The 21,687-nt window shown below is 40.5% G+C and overlaps 2 protein-coding genes and 1 pseudogene across 3 annotated transcripts in view; all 3 read right to left on the bottom strand.

Annotated features, from left to right (window-relative positions):
• DBF4B (DBF4 zinc finger B) overlaps window positions 1–9,529 on the bottom strand; it is a 32,051-nt gene extending 22,522 nt beyond the window's left edge. The window contains exons 1-2 of the mRNA XM_059907333.1: window positions 9,459–9,529; window positions 8,933–8,995 (exon numbers count right to left, since the gene is read on the bottom strand). Coding sequence (XP_059763316.1) covers window positions 8,933–8,995; window positions 9,459–9,480 — 85 coding nt within the window. The 5' untranslated portion in view covers window positions 9,481–9,529. The remainder of the gene's footprint in view (window positions 1–8,932; window positions 8,996–9,458) is intronic.
• Window positions 9,530–12,967: 3,438 nt separating this feature from the next.
• LOC132355258 (protein tyrosine phosphatase type IVA 1-like) lies at window positions 12,968–13,489 on the bottom strand. Of its 2 annotated transcripts, none has more exons than XM_059907506.1 (2): window positions 13,154–13,489; window positions 12,968–13,096 (listed from the first exon to the last, which is right to left on the bottom strand). In XM_059907506.1, exons 1-2 carry the CDS (start codon window positions 13,487–13,489, stop codon window positions 12,968–12,970), a joined length of 465 nt encoding a protein of 154 aa, XP_059763489.1. The 2 variants fall into 2 exon arrangements, with proteins under 2 accessions (XP_059763489.1, XP_059763490.1); XM_059907507.1 differs by having other exon boundaries at window positions 12,968–13,291; window positions 13,385–13,480.
• Window positions 13,490–15,087: 1,598 nt separating this feature from the next.
• Window positions 15,088–15,607, bottom strand: LOC132354666 (calmodulin-1-like; annotated as a pseudogene).
• Between the last annotated feature and the right edge of the window lie 6,080 nt (window positions 15,608–21,687).

Raw genomic sequence — 21,687 nt, 5'->3', positions numbered from 1 at the left:
GGGGCTCAGAATGCTGCTGCAAATGGGGGGGTGACTGAGCCCACACTGGAACCAGGGGCTCCCCACCTTGGGGTGGTTTTCCTCTTCTATCCAACCCCCAACCCCTAAACTCAAAGGAGGGGCATAACATGGGAACCTAAGCTTTTGCATCTTCTTCCAGGAGCACATTACCAATCAGAGTGGCTAACAGTCTCAAGAGAACAGTAGCTTCTAAGAAAATATGAGGCAACTGAAGAAAGTAAGTACTATAAAAGATGCTTTCTCTGGAATAGGTTGTCTTTCTCTCGTAAGTAATGGACCAGACAGAAAAAAGAATTTTAAAGCATAATAAATATGCTCAAGAAGGCAAGGAGCATACTAGAAACATAAAATAGGAACAGCAGGTAAAGAAAAGAATTAATTGGAGATAATGGACGTAAAAAATATAATAGTTAAAAAAAACCTCAAATATTAAAAAAAAAATCCAATTTAAAAATGGGCAATGAATAGACATTTCTCCAAAGATATACAAATGGCCAATAAGCACATGAAAAGATGCACAAGGTCATTAGCCATTAGGAAAATGCAAACTGAAACCACAAAGAGATACCACTTTATACCCACTAGGATGGCTTTAACAAAAAAAGACAGATAATAACAAGTGTTGGTGAGAACGCAGAGAAATTGGAACCCTCATTCTTTGCTGGTGGGAATGTAAAATGGTGCAGCCAATTGGAAAAGTCTGTCAGTTCTTCAAAAGGTTACACAGAGAGTTACCATATGACCCAGCAATATGACTCTTAGGTGTACACTCCAGGAAAAAAATATATGTCCACATGATAACCTGGAAACAAATGTTTACAGTACTATTATTCATAATGGCCAGAAAGTGGAAACTCATGTCCATCAACTGTTGAATGGATAAAATGTGGTAATCCACACAACAGAATAATATTCAACAATAAAAAGGAATGTTGTATGTCAATTGTACCTCAATAAAAAATTTTTTTAATTAAAAAAAAAGGGAATGATGCACTGATTCATGCTACAACACGGATGAACTGTGAAAACATCATGCTAAGTGAAAGGAATGAATCACAAGAGCTACATATTGTAGGACTCCAATTATATGAAGTGTTCAGAATAGGCAAATCTATAGTTAGAAAGTAGATCAGTGGCTGTCTAGAGCTGGGGGCTTAGGAGAAAATTGAGAGTGACTGTCAATAGGTGTGGGGTTCTCCTTTGGGGTGATGAAAGTTCTAAAACTGATTATAGTGATGGTTGCACAACTCTGTGAATATACAATACTAAAAGTCACTGAACTGTACACTTTACAAGGATAAACTGTATGGTGTGTGAATTATATCTCAATAAAACTGCTGTTAAATCTTTTTTTAAAGCAACAAGGATATACTGTACAGCACAGGGAATTATAGCCATTATTGTACAATAACTTTTTTTTTTTTTTTGGCTGCGCTGCGTGGCTTGCAGGATCTCAGTTCCCCAACCAGGCAGGGATTGAACCTGGGTCACGGCAGTGAATGCCTGGAATCCTAACCACTAGGCCACCAGGGAACTCCCTGTAATACCTTTTTTTAAAAAATTTATTGACTTATTTATTATTTATTTTTGGTTGCACTGGGTCTTTGTTGCTGTGCATGGGCTTTCTCTAGTTGCGGCGAGCAGGGGCTGCTCTTCGTTGCTGTGCGCAGGCTTCTCATTGCAGTGGCTTCTCTTGTTGTGGAGAACAGGCTCTAGGCGCACGGGCTTCAGTAGTTGTGGCACATGGGCTCAGCAGTTGTGGCTCGCGGGCCCTAGAGCACAGGCTCAGTAGTTGTGGTGCACGGGCTTAGTTGCTCCGCGGCATGTGGGATCTTCCCGGACAAGGGCTCGAACCTGTGTCCCCTGCACTGGCAGGCAGGTTCTTAACCACTGCGCCACCAGGGAAGCCCCCCTGTAATAACTTTTAATGAAGTATAATCTGTAAAAATACTGAATCATTATGCTGTACACTTGAAACTAATATAATATTGTAAATCAGCTATACTTCAATAAAAAAACTTTTCTTTTTTTTTTTTTTTTTAATTTTTGGCCACGCTGCGCAGCTTGCGGGATCTTAGTTCTCTGACCAGACATCAAACCCGGGCTCACTGGCCCCCAGCTCCAGTCCTAACCACTGGACCGCCAGGGAATTCCCAAAAACAATTTTTAAACTTCAATATTTCCTTATCTCGAAGTGTCTTCCCATAAGATAAATTATTAATTACAAAAGGTAAAAGAGTGATTTTATATTGGAGAAACCCAGCAGACACCACTTTAATCAAGGGCTCAAAGTTAATGTGACCAGTGATGAGCCTTATCGTCGTCACGTGCCTCCTGAAACCATACACTAAGAAGGGCACAACATCACTTCTGTGTCAACCTGAATTTGATCGTGGGGGCAAAGCAAGCAAACTCAAATTGAGGGACAGTCTGTCCCTCAAAAGTATCAAGGGCGTGAACAACAAAGAAAGAATGAGAACCTACTCCCAAACAGGAGGAGAGGAGGCTCAGGAGACATGACAACTAAAAGCAACAAGTGATTCTGGGTTGGATCTGAAGCCAGGAAATGGACATTGGGGACGACTGGTAATCTGAGTAAGATCTGTAGATTAGTTAATATTTTACACTAGTTTCCTCATTTTCTATCTGTACTATGGTTACATAAGATGTTACTATTTGGGAGAAGCTGCGTAAAGAGTATACAAGAGCCCGTTCACTATTTTTGAAAAGTTTCTGTAAGTCTGAAATTATTTCAAAATGAAGAATGAAAAGAAAAATAAAACCTCAACAGATGAATTGAATATCATAACATAGTGTAAGCTGGTAGATCAGGTTGAAATCAGAAGGTATCAGGAAGAGATAAAGAACTGGACATCAGGGAAATGAAGAAACGCAAAGGATAGGGAAAGAAGTGTTAAGAACATCAGAGGAGTTGCAAAGATGAAAAAAAAAATAATGGGGTGAAGAAAATATTTGAAGAAATAATGGTCCAGGCTTCTGAATAAATGTGGAGAACTTTTGTTCTCTCCCCAAATCCCACTAAAATGACAAGAGAAGGAGTAAAAGTGAACAAAGACACTGGCAAGAATATGATACCAGGTAAGAGATGCCATAAAATTTTGGAAGCTGGAAGCAGATGGATGAGTGAAAAACAGACAGGAGACAAGGGAAAGCTGAATCTGAAGCCAAGAAGAAGCAATCTGGAGTTCAAAAGGCCCCAAAACTGGAGGGAGCAGATGTAGGAGAATGCCAGAGTAAAATGGGGCTGAAAAAGAAGATTATCTGAAAGCCTTTAAAAGGAACAGCTAGACTCCCAGAACCCTCTCCCACCCCAGCAGAAGACTAGAGGTGCGGTTCTTAACTGGGGGAGATTTTGCCCCCTCAGGGGAAATCTGGCAATGTTTGGAAACATTTTTGGTTGTCACAACTGGGAGTGGGGTGTGCTACTGGCATCTAGTGGGTAGAAGCCAGGCATGCTGCTTAATGTCTTACAAAACACAGGACAACCTCCTACAACAAAGAATTATCTGGCTCAAAATGTCAATAGTACTGACATTGAGAAAACCTGCTGAGAACAGGGATTAAGCCTCAACGAAAATACAGAAGATTGGGGGAGAGGCAAGATAGGGGTAGGGGATTAAGAGGTACAAACTACTATGTGTAAAATAAATAAGCTACAAGGATATATTGTACAGCACAGGGAATACAGCCAATTTTTTTTTTTTCTGGCTGTGCCGCACAGCATGCGGGATCCTAGTTTCCCGACTTGGGATCGAACCCGTGTCCCCTGCAGTGGAAGCACAGAGTCTTAACCACTGGACCACCAGGGAAGTCCCAGCCAATATTTTACAATAACTATAAATGGAGTATAACCTTTAAAAATTGTGAATCACTATGTTGTACACCTGAAGCTTATATAATATTGCACATCAATTATATTGCAATTTTAAAAAATTTTTAAAAAAAGAAAAGAAAATACAGATTAAGAGGATGTCTATATACTGAACAGTGAGACACGCAGACCAATTCCCCCACTGAGCTACCAGAATGCTGACAACCACACTTACACTTACCAGACAGAGGATCAGAGGAATTCCTCTGTAGGGAACTTACTGGTTCAAGACAAAAACATACAAATAGTTACATTTGGGGTTCCCCTTGTCATGCACTGAATATCTGTGCCTCCCTAAATTCCTATGTTGAAGCCCTAACTCCCACTATAATGATATTAGGAGGTGTAGCCTTTGGAAGGTAATTAGGTTTAGAACAGATCACAAGGTGGAGCCTCCATAATGGGACTGATGTCCTTATAAGAGGAAGAGGGACCACAGCTCACTCTCTCCATTGAGTGCATTAAAAAAAGAGGACATATGAATACACAACAAGATGGCACCATCTGCAAGGCAGGAAGAGGGCCTTTACCAAGAACTGATTCTGCTGACACCTTGATCTTGGATGTCCCAGCCCCCAGTACTATGAGAAATAAATGTCTGTTGTTTAAGGCACCCAGTCTATAGAATTTTGTTAAAACAGCGTGAACTAAGACATCTTCCCAACTGCCAGGTACCAGCCAGATTACCTACAACAAAGTCTGCCAGCTGAAAAGCTCCCTCTCATGAACTTCCAATTAGCATTTGATTGCCTCACTCTTAAATATGAATGTGTAATCAAAGATCACCAGACATTTAAAGAAAGCTTTGAACGAGAAATTAGGCTAACAAACAGAAAAAAGAACTTAGAGGAAATAGAGACGATGCAGGAAGCAGAAGAAAACTGAAAACAAACAAAAACAATACCATTAGTATCCTCAGAGAGGTAAAGGAATACGTACGATGCACCCATTAAACACAGAGAAGACTATAAGAAAGGAACCATGCAGAGAAGAAAAAGCTCTTAGAAATGTATAAATATGCAATGGAAGTAAATTCAACATAAAGATTTAAGATTAAGTTGAAGAAAATTTCCAGAGAATAGAAGGCAAGACAAATAGATGAAAGATGGAAGACCAGCCCATGAGATCCAATATCTGAACAACGCAGAGTATCAGAAACAGAAGAGAAAGAAAATGGAGGAGATGGCTATTACAGAAATAATGCCAACAACTTCCAGAACTAAAGAATATAAGCTTCCAGATTGGAAGTTTCCACCTAGCTCCATGAAATAAAATGGGTCATGAAATTTCAGGACACTGAGGAGAAAGAGAGGATTTTGGTTTCATTTCAGGCAATACTGGAGACCAGGTTATCTAAAAGCCCTAATACAAAATACCTCAAAGTACCAGTTGAAATATAAATTCAAATCCCATCTAACTGATAAGTCCACTGATAAGTAAGAGGACAACAGAAGTGCCCCAAATTTTGAGAAAACTGACAACCACAGTGGTGAAAGTGAACGCTGACTGCCCTGAGGAAGTCCATGGGCTTAAAAGCAAAGGGCTTAGGATGGAAGAGCCCGATGGAGCCCTGGAGATGAGGTCTTGTGCCAGTCTAAAGTGGGGAGTGAGGATTGAGAACTCCTGCACGAATCTAGGAGAAAAGGGAAGCCAGAAAATAATTCATCCACCAGAAGAGACAAAAAGGAATACCATCTACCTTAGCCTGGGCTCCACATGAAAGGAAAGTCTTAACTGAGAATCCAAAACCACAGGATTCCCAAGAGTCTGGAATTCAAATTCATACTAGTCACGTGGTCTAAGAACCCACTACCACCACCACCAAACAGAGAGATTAACGTAAAAAGTAATCCCAGCTAGTAACACCTTGGCCACACCTCAAATAATCAAAAGCAAAACAACTCTATAGAGGTCCATAGCTCAGTCCAGAGTTCCCTGAATTTCCTCAGATAAAGCATCATCAAACATTAGCTCACACTCCAACATTAAAAAACATACAAAGAAAACAAACCATCATGGATAAGAATCAGCAGAAATTAAAGACAGCAAGATTGGATCCCCAAGAGCTTCAAACAGAATGATCAGACATAGACTATAAAATAAGCATTTAAATTATTAAATACTTTAATTTTATTAAAATAAGTATTTACAATGCTGGGGGAAAATAAATGTCAACTTTGAATTTTACATCTGATTAAATAAAGAATGAGGGTAAACTAAACACATTTTTTAAACAAAAGCCCAAACAGTTTATCATCAACCAATTATTACTAAAGGACTTCTAAAAGGTGTACTTTGGAAAGAAGGAAACTGAACCCAGAAGGAAGGACTGAAATGTCCCCAAACTGGTAAAAATATGTATAAATCTAAACAATCACTGACTGTGTAAAACAATCATAATGACGACTAATTCGGAAGTAAAAAGGAGAGACATATAATAACAACAGTATTGTTGCTATACAGCAATCATGCTAGATGGGGTAGGGGTGGTTCAGAGCACATGGGGTCTAGGCTCTTGCAGTGTTCAGGAGGAGGGTGGAAATACAACATCAGACTTTGCCACAGCACAGTGGAAGCTAAAAGATGAAATGTGTCTTCAAAACTCTGAGAGAGGGCTTCCCTGGTGGCGCAGTGGTTGAGAGTCTGCCTGCCAGTGCAGGGGACATGGGTTCGAGCCCTGGTCTGGGAAGATCCCACATGCCGCGGAGCAACGGGGCCCGTGTGCCACAATTACTGAGCCTGCGCGTCTGGAGCCTGTGCTCCGCAACAAGAGAGGCCACGATAATGAGAGGCCCCGCGCACCGCGATGAAGAGTGGCCCCCACTTGCCACAACTAGAGAAAGCCCTCGCACAGAAACGAAGACCCAACACAGCCATAAATAAATAAAAAAATAAATAAAATAGTGTTTAAAAAAAAAAAAAAAAAAAAACTCTGAGAGAAAACTATTTCCAAACTAGAACTCTTTATGTGGCATAAAGAACTGTCATACCTACAAGGTCTCAAAAAATTTATTTGTCACATACCCTTTCTCAGGAAGCTATACTAGAAGATGTACTCGACCAAAATGAGGACGTAAACGAACAGAGAGGAAAATACGGAATTTAGAACACAGGGAACCCTACAGAGGAAAGCGGCAAAGGGAATTCCACAGAATGATGAAGGGAGATCCTAGGATGGAATCAGTGCAACAGACCTAGTACACAGCTGGACCATACTGTGGTACTAAGACAAATGGTCTCAGGAGGTATGTCCCCCAGACAAAGAAGAAACTGATTCTCTGATGAGCTTGAAAGTATTGAGAGAAGGTTTATATTTTTGGCAAAGAGTTTGGACATGAATTAGTGATCCATACACAGAAAACAAAGCTTATTTCAGTTTGCTATATGGCTCAGCTAATATCATCATAATGTAAATACAAAAATGACAACAAAAATTACTACATATATATTGGGGGGATGGGAGGAGAGGAGGGAAATGTGTATGTGTTTATCTGTGGCGTAGAGGAGAGGGGGCCAGAAAAATCTCTTTATCCTCTATATTAGAAAATCAATAGATATAATTTAAAATTGAAAACAACAAAAGCAGTATGAGCACGCTATTTAGAAATAAGAAGGTAAATACTAGAAGAACTAGCTAAAAGAGCATAAATGGTTGTACGCTAGGGAGTGGGAATCAGGAGTTAAGAAAGGAGGAGCAACTCCCATTCTTGTGTGTGTGTGTGTGTGTGTATGTGTGTGTGTGAGATATACCTTGGCCTTTTAAACTGTGCAAGCATAGGGACTTCCCTGGTGGTGCAGTGCTTAAGAATCCACCTGCCAATGCAGGGGACATGGGTTCAAGCCCTGGTCCGGGAAGATCCCACATGCTGCGGAGCAACTAAGCCCGTGTGCCACAACTACTGAACCTGCGAGCCACAACTACTGAAGCCTGTGCGCCTAGTGCCCGTGCTCCGCAACAAGAGCAGCCACTGCAATGAGAAGCCCTCGCACCGCAATGAAGAGTAGCCCCTGCTCACCGCAACTAGAGAAAGCCTGCGCGCAGCAACAAAGACCCAACACAGCCAAAAATAAATAATAAATAAATAAATTAAAAAAATAAAATAAAAAATAAACTGTGTAAGCATAAAACCGTAATTTTTGTTTTCATTTCTCATAATTTTATTTTTATGAAAACTAAAACCCTCCAGAATTCACACATGGTACGGTATAGTGAATTTTAAGAACAAATATAAAGAGAATAATCTAAAATCTTCTACAGAGAAAAGCAGGTCACAAACTAAGGAACAAGAATCAGACTGACATCAATTTTCAACAGCACCTACTTTTTGCAAGAAGAAACCACTGTCATTTTTCAATGTGTTGAAGGAAAAAAAACTTTGACTCAAGAATTTTAATACAAGGGTGAAATAAACATGTTCTCAGGCATACAAGCCTCGGAAAGTTTATCACATAAAGCCCCCTTTTGAAAACACTCTTGGAGAAAGTTCATCAGCAAAAAGAGAAATAGATCCAGAAGAAAGCAACAAGACATGGGAAGGGAGAGTAAATAATTTAGTGAAGTGTATCACTGTTTAAAAGGCAACAAGCAAATGGCATATCTGTAACAATCCAGAACTCAAACTAGATAATGCTAAGAGGGGAGAAGGCAGTACTGAGGGAAGTGACTACATGCTAAAATACTTATCTAATTGGGTGGGGCCGTTTAAGTTTATCGATAACTTTAAGAATTTTATGGTAAAAATAACCATGAATACGGGTTTTATAAGTTAATAATTAGCAAGTCTTCTAATCTTATTCATAATATCTGACTGAAAGCTCTTGTTTGACCTTTATCATTAATTCCTAAATGATCCATGACATCCCTCAACACATACTCCACTCCCCCCCTCCCCCTCCGCCACACAAAGTAATTAGAAAACCCTAAGAGAGCTAACATTTCTCGGCCTTTTCTTCCCAAGAGACTCTGGGGCGGGAGTAGCAACTGTGACCTTGCATCCCTAGGTTTGACCTGTTACCCACCTAGGTCCGGAGCCCGGAGCCTACTCTCAGCCATTGAACTCTCCAGTTCAAGGCAATCGTTGCCTGAAAAAGAAGGACATAACAGCAGCTGAACCACCTTCACTAGCCTTCGACCTTCCATCATCCCCTCCTCCCGCCTCCCAAACCCCGCACAATTCCCATCGAGGGTCCCGGGAACCCCAAGACTCAACTCCATCCCAACCCACGTCCCCTCTCCACTCCCGCGCCTCCTTCTAGGCTCTTATCCCTCAGTCCCTCCGCCCCCTTTCACACTCTGCTCCCTCAACTCCCGTGGCCTCTTGGCCACCCCTTGCCTTACATTTCAATTCCCGTGCCTCCCTCCAGGCTCTTGTCCCCCCAGTCCCTCTGCCCCCTTTAGACCTCTGTCCCCTCTATTCCTGTGACCCCTTCCCGGTCCCTCTACTCTCCCCAGCTCCCGGACCTATCTGTTCCCCAATTCCTGTGCCCACTTTCCAACCCCGTACCCTTCTTTAACTCTTAGGACCCTTTCCGCCTTGCTTCTTACCCCTGCTTCCCCTTCCCGGCATCCGTACCCTTTCCCGGCTCCCTCCTCAAATTCTCGGCTCTTTCTCGGCCTCCGTACTCCTTTAAGGCCGCCGTATCACATTCGCGGGTTCCATGAGCTCTTTCAGCCGCCAATGCACCGGCTGTTCCTCTGTAACTATAACATCACTCTCTAGGGGCCCTGGGCCGCGGCTTCAGTTTAAATTTCCTGTCGGCTCCGCCTCTAAAATTACGTAAGAGCTGCAAGACTGCCCTACGGAGGCCCTGGGAGGACAATATTAACTCAGCAAACCTTTTTCCCCCCCTTCCCCTTCGTTTTCCGCTCTGTTCTCTATTTCTGTCTCTTCATGTCTCGGCTTTTCATAGGCTGGAGATATTTTGAGCCTTAATAGCTGGAGACTAGCAGTAGCATCTTAGTGATTCTTCACACTGAGCTAGTTTGAAATTCCTAGGAGTTCAATAATAAATAACAAAATAAGCCTAACGCTTGTAGTTTACATAAAGATTTCACGTACACATAATTTCATCTTCATATCTTTTGTCTCCCTTTTTCCACTTATCCACCCGCCCCCCCCCCCAAAAAAATTCTCAAAAGTGGTGTCTCCATTCCTCACTTCCCATTTTTTCTTCAACTCACCCAATTAGAGTTTGATCCTCACCCCTCCACTTATCAACTGTGACTTGCGTTTTCCCCAATCCTATCTGACTTACAGAACATTGAAACAGACTACTCCCTCCTTCTTGAAACACTTTCTTCTTTTTGCTTCCATTTCTACCCATTTTCATCTTACCTCAGTGGCTCCTCCTCAACCTCCTTTGCTGGATCCAAAGCCACTTCCATTTAAAAATGTTGGCGTAGGCCAAGGCTTTAGCCCTTAACCCTCAGCCCTCTTCTCTTCCCTACTAACACTTTCTCCCAAGGAGATCTCTTCCAACTCCATGGCCTTACAATTCAGCTCTATGCTAACGCCCGAGTTCTGACATCTCCCCGGATCTCCAGACATATATTCAAGTACCTACTAGACATTTCCATTTAGGTGTAAAATAGGCATCTCAGGCTTAACATGTTTAACATTTGTTCCACCCCCCCAAAAAACCTCACCTATCCTTTTCTCAGCCTATCCCATCTCAGTAAATGTCACATCATCCACTCAGTTGTTCAAACCTAGAAGTTATCTTTCAGTACTTTCCCTTATCCCCACCCCACTCCCAGAACAAATTCTACCAATTCCATCTTGAATAAGATCACTGCCACCACTGTAGTCCAACCCACTGTTACTTCTTGCCTAAAGTACTGCAGTCAATTCCTAACATACTTCTACTCTTGAATAGCTTCCTACCTCTTCCCAGTATAATCCATTCTCCGTGAGCAACCAGTGGTATTCTTTAAGCACCATGGTAGAAGTTTATATACCACATATACTTGGTATCCCTTCCCATGGGGCCTCTCCCTGCAGAAGATTATACATTTCAGCTCTGAAGAATCCAGCTTGGCCATGTGACTTGCTTTGGTTATGAAAAAAGGAAAAAAGTCACACATCATTTCCAAGAATAGGTTTTAAAAGGCAGGCTGGTTTACCAAGTTCTCTCTTCCCCTATCTAGCAATGTCCAGCCAAAGGGTGCCCTGTCAACATGGGTTCTTTGGTGAAGAGTACCTGGAACAGAACCATGGGCAAGCCATAATGGATGTGTAGCATGAGCAAGAAATACGGCTTCCCTGGTGGCTCAGTGGTTAAGAATCCACCTGCCAACGCAGGGGACACGGGTTCCAGCCCTGGTCCGGGAAGATCCCACATGCCGCGGAGCAATTAAGCCCGTGCGCCACAACTACTGAGCCTGCGCTCTAGAGCCGCAAGCCACAACTACTGAGCCCACAAGCCAAAACTACTGCAGCCCGCGCTCCTAGAGCCTGTGCTCCACAACAAGAGAAGCCACCACAATGAGAAGCCCGCGCACCACAAGGAAGAGTAGCCCCCTCTCGCCGCAACTAGAGAAAAGCCTGCACGCAGCAACGAAGACTCAATGCAGCCAAAAATAAAATAAATAAATTTTTTTAAAAAAGCCATTCACCTTAAAAAAAAAAAGAAAAAAAGAAATAAACCTTTGTTGTTGTAACCTACTGAGATTTGGGCATCATTTGTTACCATATCAGAATCTAGCTCAAGATTGTCAAAGTGTGGTTCAGCCCTTTCAGAAGGTTCCATGAGGTCGAAACTTTTTACAGTGATACTAACATCATTATCCTTTTTTTTTTCAATGACGATAAATGCATTTCATCATTTATTTAAGGTTTAAGCCCTCGCACTAGATTTTTACAAGCTGGTGAACACTGACAAATTATTTCTCCCACAGAACTATAACCACATGTTCCCGGGCAGTATAAATATATGGTTGAGCTAACGTTAATACACATCACCATTTTATCAATTACATAATAAAACAAACTGTCAAGTATCCAAATATTAAGTTACACAGCTCAAAAGGCATATAAAGTATTAAATGTAAATCCACTTCTTTTTTTTTTTTTTTTTGCAAGAGAGGTTGGGAATCACACTTCAAAACAAAATTAAGTTGGTAAACAACTTCAGATAAGTTTGAAAAATTACAAGAATTTCAGAAATTTTATGATTAAGAATTGTTTTAGCTACAATAACAAAGTATTTCTACCTTTTAAAAAATATTTACTAAGTTAAAGGGCATATCCTGTATGTCCTGCACAGGACAAAGGCAACATTTTACTAAAAGTACTTAATAGCCCCCTCCCATTCTTTCATCAGGCCCTCCCTGTAAGTTGCACCCCAAAGTGCAAACATTAAAATTAACTGTAAGGCTTTTTTGTCTGGAGACATTAAAGACATGTGCTTCTGTACAATGTAGATTTTCAAAATGGAGGTCTTCTATAACAGCACAAAATGAGATGTACAGAAAGACATTAGATAATCACTGTAAGACTTGGTTAATTAAAAAAAAAAAAGGAGCAAATCTGATGTATACTGGTATGAATGTGGGAATTGTGAGCAAAGAACGTTATAGGCCCTACTTTCTATGTTTGAAATGATGGAAGGAATAAACTACACAAGGTCCAGAGTGTTCATAGTTCCTGGGATTTTAGTCCTATATGATACCAAAAATATACAAGTATTGTCCTGGGTATTTTGGCACCTAGTCTTTCTAAATTTCTTATATATTGATAAGATTCTGGCATGGAAACAGATTTAAAGACATGACTCAATACTGCATGATTTCAGGAAAGGTCAATTGGTAAAAATGATTAGCACATTTTAAATGCTGAACAGCAAGAATCCTTTGCTAAGTGTCCCAAGTAGGTTGATCATAACCCAAACATAGAGGTTGCAATTCTGCCAGGTTTTGGCCTGGTAAAACTGCTTTTCAACACTCCTATGGAAGCTTCATCAGACTTCACCAAGCCAACGTGCTGGCTAACACGTATGACAAATTCCATCCCGTCTAGTTTCCACTTCCAAGCAATGGCATCAGGCACCCCAGTTTTACTGAAGGCAACAGTTGTTTCTATGACCACTGGAGTCTTTGAAGCACAGCCACATTTTAGGACGATACTTCTCCAAATACAAAAGTTGCTTGCTCTTCAAAGCTCCAAGCCGCTTTTGTCTTATGAACTGTACTGCATCTTCACATTTCATTCCACCTTCAATTAATGCTAGGGCAACAAGCACTGGAGCTCTCCCAAGGCCTGCAACACAATGAACGGCAATACAACAACCAGGGTCTTCATGGAACTTAATTTTCACAAGACTTAACCAATCATCAACAATCTGGTTAGATGGTGGTGTGCCATCATCAAAAGGCCAGTCGAGAACATGGATGCCTTCTTTCTCCACGACAGTAATGTCATAAGTTGCTTCACATACTCTTACTATTGTGGTAATTCCATGCTTCTTAAGGTCCTCTATAAATTTGTTTAAGGTCACATTTGTTGGATTGTGTGTAATAAGAAATCTCATGTTCTTGTAAGTGACTTCCACAGGAGCTGCGTGGATCATTTGAGCCATGTTAATTTAGTTAAAAAACACTCAATAGGGTTATGAAAGAATTTTAAAAACTGAATACAGAAATGATGCAAAGAAACTGAGTCTACTTCAATACACTCCACTTGAAATTCTCAGTGCTTTTGAGTATGAAGTTGGGAGTAATGGGAAATGAAATGAACCTCCTAACAAGAAGCAGCAATTCTTCAATCCAGTAATACTGAGGCAGTAGAAAGGAAGTACAACGCTCTGAGGATTTCAGTTCAACACTTCTGTGTCCAGGTTAACCACTTTTATGGGGGCTTCTTGGTGGAGTAGTAATGAATTTCTACAGTTCACTTGTCTGCACAGAGGTCATGCTGAGCCTGGCAGTAATCTCCACTGCCCTTCTGAAATTCCATAAATGGGTGACCAAGAACACCACAGAACCTGTTTCCAGCCCGTTCTCTTGGCGTAGGTTTGGTTATCCCAAGAAAGGTCCACTCCTGTAGCTTCACTCTCAGGGCACCGAATGCTCATTACCCATTTTTGCTCTCTTTCTCTCATGAATGTTCAGTGGAGTATGCAGAGGCAAAAATGAGAATCCAACACTCTTCTGTTAAATCAGGTATTAAAGAGATTTGCAGAAATGTACAATAATGCCACTCTTCTAATTCTATTTCCATTAAAAATACATCATTTATGTTAACACACAGAGGGCTTATTTTTATTTATTTATTTATTTAAATATTTATTTATTTATTTTTGGCTCTGTTGGGTCTTCATTGCTCCGCGCGGGCTTCTCATTGCGGTGGCTTCTCTTGTTGTGGAGCATGGGCTCTAGGCGTGCGGGCTTCAGTAGCTGTGGCACACAGGACCAACAGTTGTGGCGCATGGGCTTAGTTGCTCTGTGGCATGTGGGATCTTCCTGGACCAGGGATCGAACCCGTGTCCCCTGCACTGGCAGGCAGATTCTTAACCACTGTGCTACCAGGGAAGTCCCTCAGAGGGCTTATTTTTATTTATTTATTTATTTTTTAAATTGTAATTTTTTTTATTGGAAAACAAATATACAACTTGGAATGGATTTGAGGCAAATTGTGCCATAAGCAGATTTTCTTTAAGTGGCTAAAACAAAGTTTAAAAAGCAAGTAACAATAAAAGAAAATGTTTCTGGTACAGGACCAGCAGTACAAAAAAATAGTGTACGAGTACCTGGATAAAACACCCGTTTTGCAATAGTGCAACTTTTAAGTACGTATTGTTGACTGTCCATAGTCCACGCAGAGTTACAACTCCACACTTCAACAACAACATGCTGACAGTTCCTAAAGAAAACTACTTAAAAAAAAAAGGCATAACCCAGATGTTCCCTCATTTGACCAACTCCATCTAAGTTTAGATGTGCAGAAGGGCTTATTAGATATATTCAGAGTAAGCCACATGCAACATGTTATTTGATCAATTTTTCTAAAATAAGGTTTCAGGACAATGACAGTAAGATAAGGGAAGAAAACATGGAGGAATGAAGTCCTAATTACTATACACGCATATTTTTTTTGACAATAGGGGGAAACCTTTTACAGATAAGTTACAAACAAAGAAAAGGCAAATAAACAATTTTGTACAAGAAATTTAACATATTTAACACATTCTGTACAATGTCTTCAGTTTGCTGTCATCATTTGTAAAAACTCTTCATAGTTTACTTGACCATCACCATCAATATCTGCTTCCCTGATCATTTCATCAACCTCTTCATCTGTTAACTTCTCTCCAAGGTTTGTCATCACATGGCGGAGCTCTGCTGCCATTACCATCCTCATCAAACACACGGAATGCTTCTCTAATTTCTTCTTCACTGTCTGTGTCTTTCATTTTTCTTGCCATCATTGTCAGAAATTCCGGGAAGTCAATTGTGCTGTTACCATCAGCATCCACCTCATTAATCATGTCCTGTAACTCTACTTCTGTGGGATTCTGCCCAAGAGACCTCATTACAGTTCCCAACTCCTTTGTTGTTATAGTTCCATCACCATCCTTGTCAAATAGTGAAAAAGCTTCTTTGAATTCTGCAATCTGCTCTTCAGTCAGCTGGTCAGACATGCTGCAAGCGCTACCGGTCTCCGGGACTCGACTACACAACCACTCAGCTCACTCGCTCCACTCAGACCCGGCTTATTTTTATTTTTAAAAATTTATTTATTTATTTATATTTTTAGCTGCATTTGTTCTTCGTTGCTGCGCGTGGGCTTTCTCTAGTTGCGGCGAGTGGGGGCTACTCTTCGTAGTGGTGCGCGGCCTTCTCATTGCAGTGGCTTCTCTTGTTGCAGAGCATGGGCTCTAGGCATGCGGGCTTCAGTAGTTGTGGCACGCAGGCTCAGTAGTTGTGGCTCGAGGGCTCTGGAGCGCAGGTTCAGTAGTTGTGGCACATGGGCTTAGTAGCTCCGCGGCATGTGGGATCATCCTGGACCAGGACTCGAACCCGTGTCCCCTGCATTGGCAGGCGGATTCTTAACCACTGTGCCACCACGGAAGTCCCTATTTTTAATTTTTATTTTTTTTCACATCTTTATTGGAGTATAATTGCTTTACAATATTGTGTTAGTTTCTGCTGTACAACAAAGTGAATCAGCTATATGTATATCCCCTCCCTCTTGAGCCTCCCTCCCACCCTCCCTATCCCATCTCAGAGGGCTTATTTTTAAATGAACAAACTAGTATTTTAAAACTTTGGTTTAATTCCTAAGATGGTAAATATCAAATATGATTTTATAAGAATATATATACACACACAAATACATAAAATATATTTATTAGTATAAATTTAAAGATACCCACATTGTGGTGGCTGGTCTCCAAGATGGCCTGCATTGACTATCCTCAACTCCTGATAGCATGCCCACATCCAACAGGGCTATGTACTAATAGAGTATTGAGGAAATAATAATGTGTGGCTTCTGAGGCTAGGTCATAAAAGACATTTCAGTATCTGTAGTGCTGTTTCTTAGATCACCTGATATAGGGGAAGCCAGCAGCCATGACATGAGGACACACAAGTATGCCTGTGGAGAGGCTCGCGTGGAGAGGAAGGGAGGCTTCCTGCTAATAGCCGGCCCCAACTTACCCATCCTGTGATTGAGCCATCTGGCAAGCAGATCCTTCAGCCTTAGTCTAGCTTTCAGATGACTGCAACCTCACAAGAGATCCCAAGTCATAAAATCCCAGCCAAGCTGCTCCCAAACTGCAGGCCCGCAGAAACCCAGAGAAAATAAATGATTAGTGTTGTTTTAAGTCATTAAATTTTGGGGTGATTTGTTACACAGCAATAGATAACAAATACACACATAAACCAAAAAGCTGTTTGGCATTCTCCATTTTAAAAAATGGATAAGGGCCTAAAACCAGAACCTACCTTATCCTCACTGACAAAATCACATCATATTACCCTCCTTTTCAAAAACTCCGAGCAGCTTTCCCAGTTTGCTCCTCAGACCAAACCTCTCTGAGTCTTGAACAAGCCTAGCTCGTTCCTGCCTTAGGGGCTTTGCACTAACAGTTCCAAAAGGAAAATGGAACTTTCCTTTTAGGCATCAGATCAAATCTCATTTTTTTTTCCAGCTAGGACTTCTGAGACCACCCAACCTAACAGTAGCACCCCCATTCCTTGCCAGTTACACCATTTGGGTTTATTTTCTTCACAGCACTTACCACTATCAGAAAGTATCTTATTTGCTTTCTTGTTTGTGGTCTATATTTCCCCCTAGAATGTAAGTCCGTAGAACAAGGACCTTTTCTGTTTTACTCACTGCTATATCCCCTAAGTAAAGAATTTAGTAGGTTCTTTTTTTTAAATTTTAAAATAATTTATTTATTTTATTTTTGGCTGCATTGGGTCCTCTTCGCTGCGCGTGGGATATCTCTAGCTGCAGCGAGCAGGGGCTACTCTGCTGCGGTGCACAGGCTTCTCATTGCAGCGGCTTCTCTTGTTGCGGAGCATGGGCTCTAGGTGCGCGGGCTTCAGTAGTTGTGGCACACGGACTCAGTAGTTGTGGCTCACGAGCTCTAGAGCACAGGCTCAGTAGTTGTGGCGCACGGGCTTAGTTGCTCCGCGGCATGTGGGATCTTCCCATACCAGGGCTCGAACCCGTGTCCCCTGCATTGGCAGGCAGATTCTTAACCACTGCGACACCAGGGAAGCCCCCAAGAATTTAGTGGGTTCTTAATGAATATTTGTTGAATGAGTGAAAAAAAAAAAATGAATCTCTCTGATCTTCAGTTTTTTTCATTTGTAAAGTGAAGATAATATCATCTACCAGGAAGTGAGGTTTTAAAGATTAAAGATGTGTTTAGCACAAAGTCTGTGAACAGAAGAAGGTAGCTTTTACCACTTGGCAAAAATATTTTGAGATAATAGTTCAAGTTGTTCTCTCTCATTGTTTTTCTTGATTCCTGAGAGGAAGTGCTTAGAAAAAAAAAATCAGCTTATATCATAGAACAAGGACTGATTTCCCAATATCTAAAAAACTTGAACAAATAGATCCAGGAAAGATCAACCACCGAATTGAAAATGGGTAAGGGAACATTCATAGAAAAGGAAATACAAAGAACATTCAAATATGCTCAACCTCACTTAAAATAAGAGAAATGCAAATTACATCTATACTGAAATACCATTTTTCACTTAACAGCCTGGCAAAGATCAATTTTGCTAGATAGTGCCAAATTGCCTTACATTGGGGTTGCACCAGACTCCTATGTAAGGCAATTTGGCATTATCTAGGAAAATTACAAATGCACATATCTTTCCACCCAGTAATCCCATTTCTAGGAGTTATTCTAGAGATACACTCAGACATATGGGATATGACTTATGTAATAAAGGTATCTACTGCAGCATTACAGTATCTAGCAGCTATATGGTGTTTGTCAGACAAATACCTATAAAATAATGACACAGAAAAGGGCTGCACATATATATTTAATTATTTATTTTACAAATACCTATGGAGTGCTTACTATGATGTTCAAAGTGCTTTAAAAATAGTAATTAGTTTAATCCTCATAATAGTCCTTTGAGGTAGGTAGTAACTGCGCCCATTTTATACATGGGAACACTGAGGTTAAAACCTGCTTGAGGTCACACAGCTAGAAGGTGTCAGTGCTGGGATTTGAACCCCAGCAGCCTGACTTCAGAGTCCATGCTCTTAACATTGCTCTCTGCTGCCTCTCAGTGTAGGGCAAAATGGAAAACTGATACGGTGATATTAAAATCTGACAGGATAGATTTCAAGAGATAAAGGATTATTAGGAATACAGGTGTCATTCCTTGACGATAAACAATATGCCAGGGAAGAAATAACCTAGTACTTATATGACTCTAACAACATCAAAATATTTAAGCCAGAAATACAAGGGAAGACTGTAAAATCTACAAATATACTGGACATTTTAAGATACTTTTCTCCAAAAAAGATGATAGCTGAAACAAAAATAAGACGACATTAGCAACATATAAAAGATTCAATTATATAACTAACAAACATTAATATATAAATATTAGAAAATATGTTCAAGTACACATGGAACATTATAAAAATTGACATACTATGCTACTAAAGTATCAACCGATACCAAAAAATCGACACCATACAGAACACATCCTATGACCACAATATGATGAAGTTAGAAATCAAAAACAAAAAGGTAAGTTTTTTTTTTTTTTTTTTTTGTTAAAGGATAAAACAAAATGCATTACTCTGGAATTTAAAAAACCACATTTCTAAATAATTCATGATAGGAGAATAAAACAATTACAATGGAAATTGTAATATATCTAGAACTGCAACAATGAAAAACGATATATCAAAAGCTGTGAGATTCCTTTTAAAAAGTTGTAAAATTCAGCTAAGTAACCAGAGAGAAATATATGACCTTAAATGTATGTGCTATATTAGAAAATAAGACAGACTGAAAATGAATCAGCTAAGTGTTCACCTTGAGAGGTCAGAAAATGAAGAGTACACCCAAAGATTACAGATGGTCAGAAATAATAAAGGATAGAAATTAATGAAATTAAGAAAAATTAATGAAATTAATGAAAAAATTAAGAAAAGAAAGAAAAAAGGAAAGAAAAAGTAGACTCCTACAAATTAGCATGGCAAAGACAAATGATCCAATAGAAAAACCCAAAAGGGATATAAACAGGCAATTCAAAGATGAGGAAATTTTTTTTTTGACTTTTTTCACTCAGAGTGGTTTTTATTTGCATTTCTTTTATGGCTAATGATGTTGAACACCTTGTTATGTGCTTATATGCCACTTGTGTTTCTTATTTGGTAAAATATCTTCATGTCTTTTGCTCACTTTCTTTTTTTTTTTATATCTTTATTGGAGTATAACTGCTTTACAATGTTGTGTTAGTTTCTGCTGTACAACAATGTAAATCAGCTGGGACTTCCCTCGTGGCGCAGTGGTTAAGAATACGCCTGCTGGGCTTCCCTGGTGGCGCAGTGGTTGAGAATCTGCCTGCCAATGCAGGGGACACGGGTTCGAGCCCTGGTCTGGGAAGATCCCACATGCCGCGGAGCGACTAAGCCCGTGAGCCACAATTGCTGAGCCTGTGCGTCTGGAGCCTGTGCTCCGCAACGGGAGAGGCCACGATAGTGAGAGGCCTGCGCACCGCGATGAAGAGTGGCCCCCACTTGCCGCAACTAGAGAAAGCCCTCACACAGAAACGAAGACCCAACACAGCCAAAAATAAATAAATAAATAAAATTAAAAAAAAAAAAAAAAGAATACGCCTGCCAATGCGGGGGACACGGGTTTGATCCCTGGTCCGGGAAGACCCCACATGCCGCAGAGCAACTAAGCCCGTGTGCCACAACTACTGAGCCCGTGGGCCACAACTACTGAAGCCTGAGCGCCTAGAGCCCGTAGTCCACAACAAGAGAAGCCACCGCAGTGAGAAGCCCATGCACCGCAAGGAAGAGTAGCCCCCGCCCGCCGCAACTAGAAAAAGCCTGTGCGCAGCAATGAAGACCCAACACAGGCATAAACAAATAAATAAAAATTAACAAACAAACAAAAAAACAAAGTATATCAGCTATATGTATATATACATCCCTATATCCCCTCCCTCTTGAGCCTCCCTCCCACCCCTCTAGATTGTCACAAAACATCAAACTGATCAAAGATGAGGAAATTTTAATGGCTGATAAATGTATTAAAAGTGCTCAGACTCACTAGCAGTTAAATGCAAATTAAACTAGTAATGCAAATTAAATTAGATGCTCTTTCACACCTCTTTGGCAAAAATTAAAGTATATTAAAAGCAAGTTTTAGTAAAAACGTGAAGGCAAGGGTGGGAATGCAAACTGGGACAAGCCCTTGGGAGAGCAATATGGTGATATCCACAAGGTTTATGCCCTTCAACTCAGCAATTCTGTTTCTAGGTATATGCTGGTCTCCAAAGAGAGGTGTGCATCCCTCAGACACAAGATAATCACAGAGGTACCAAAAGGAAGCATTAGTATTTAAATATATTTTTTTATCCAAAAGAAAAACAAGTAAGTTTTACTAATCGTTAGGAAACAGACTGATGCTGGTGCCCTCCCTGTGCTCTTGTCAGAGATCCTGGGTTAGGAAGTAAAGCAAATGAGTTATCTGGGTAAAGGGTAAGGGAGCTTCACATTTGGAGGGGTTGTCTGTGTTTTCTTTTCAGGGTTTGGTGGCGTGTTTTTCACTGTTCTCCACAGTTTACATATCCCCAGATAAATGGAATTACAGATTATGCTATCTGGATTTTCCTAGCCCCCAAAAGTGAACAAGAGGCTTAACAAGATTCCTCCAAAGAAGCAAGATTAAGATTACAAATAATCCTAATGACTCACACACAAGTGTGAGTACAAACTCTCAGGTTCAATGAGAGAGTCAGCTGGTCAATGGGTGAGAAAAATCACTGAAGTTCAAGAGAAACTCTTGCCAGTAATGAATCTTTAACACTACTGAATTCATAAAAGTGGTTCAGACGGTAAATTTTATATTATGGGCATTTTACCACAATTAAAATTTTTAAAAAATAATAAATAATAAGGTGGGAAAGTAATGAAGCATATTCAGCCACACTATTTTCACTAATGATTTTTTAAAAAAAATATTTATTATTTGGCTGCACCGGGTCTTAGTTGCGGCGTGTGGGATCTAGTTCCCTGACCAGGGATCGAACCCGGGCCCCCTGTATT

Source organism: Balaenoptera ricei, chromosome 20, assembly GCF_028023285.1.
Source record: "Balaenoptera ricei isolate mBalRic1 chromosome 20, mBalRic1.hap2, whole genome shotgun sequence".
Lineage (NCBI taxonomy): Eukaryota > Metazoa > Chordata > Mammalia > Artiodactyla > Balaenopteridae > Balaenoptera > Balaenoptera ricei.
Note: the sequence above shows the minus strand (reverse complement) of the source record. Positions and strands in the feature narration are given on the sequence as shown.

Bases quoted from the DNA above. Each gene is read 5' to 3' on its own strand.
- LOC132355258 (XM_059907506.1), bottom strand. From the start codon at position 13,489: ATGGCTCAAATGATCCACGCAGCTCCTGTGGAAGTCACTTACAAGAAC. The intron at 13,097-13,153 runs GTGCTTGTTGCC...GATGCAGTACAG, and splicing joins CAGGCCTTGGGAGAGCTCCA to TTCATAAGACAAAAGCGGCT.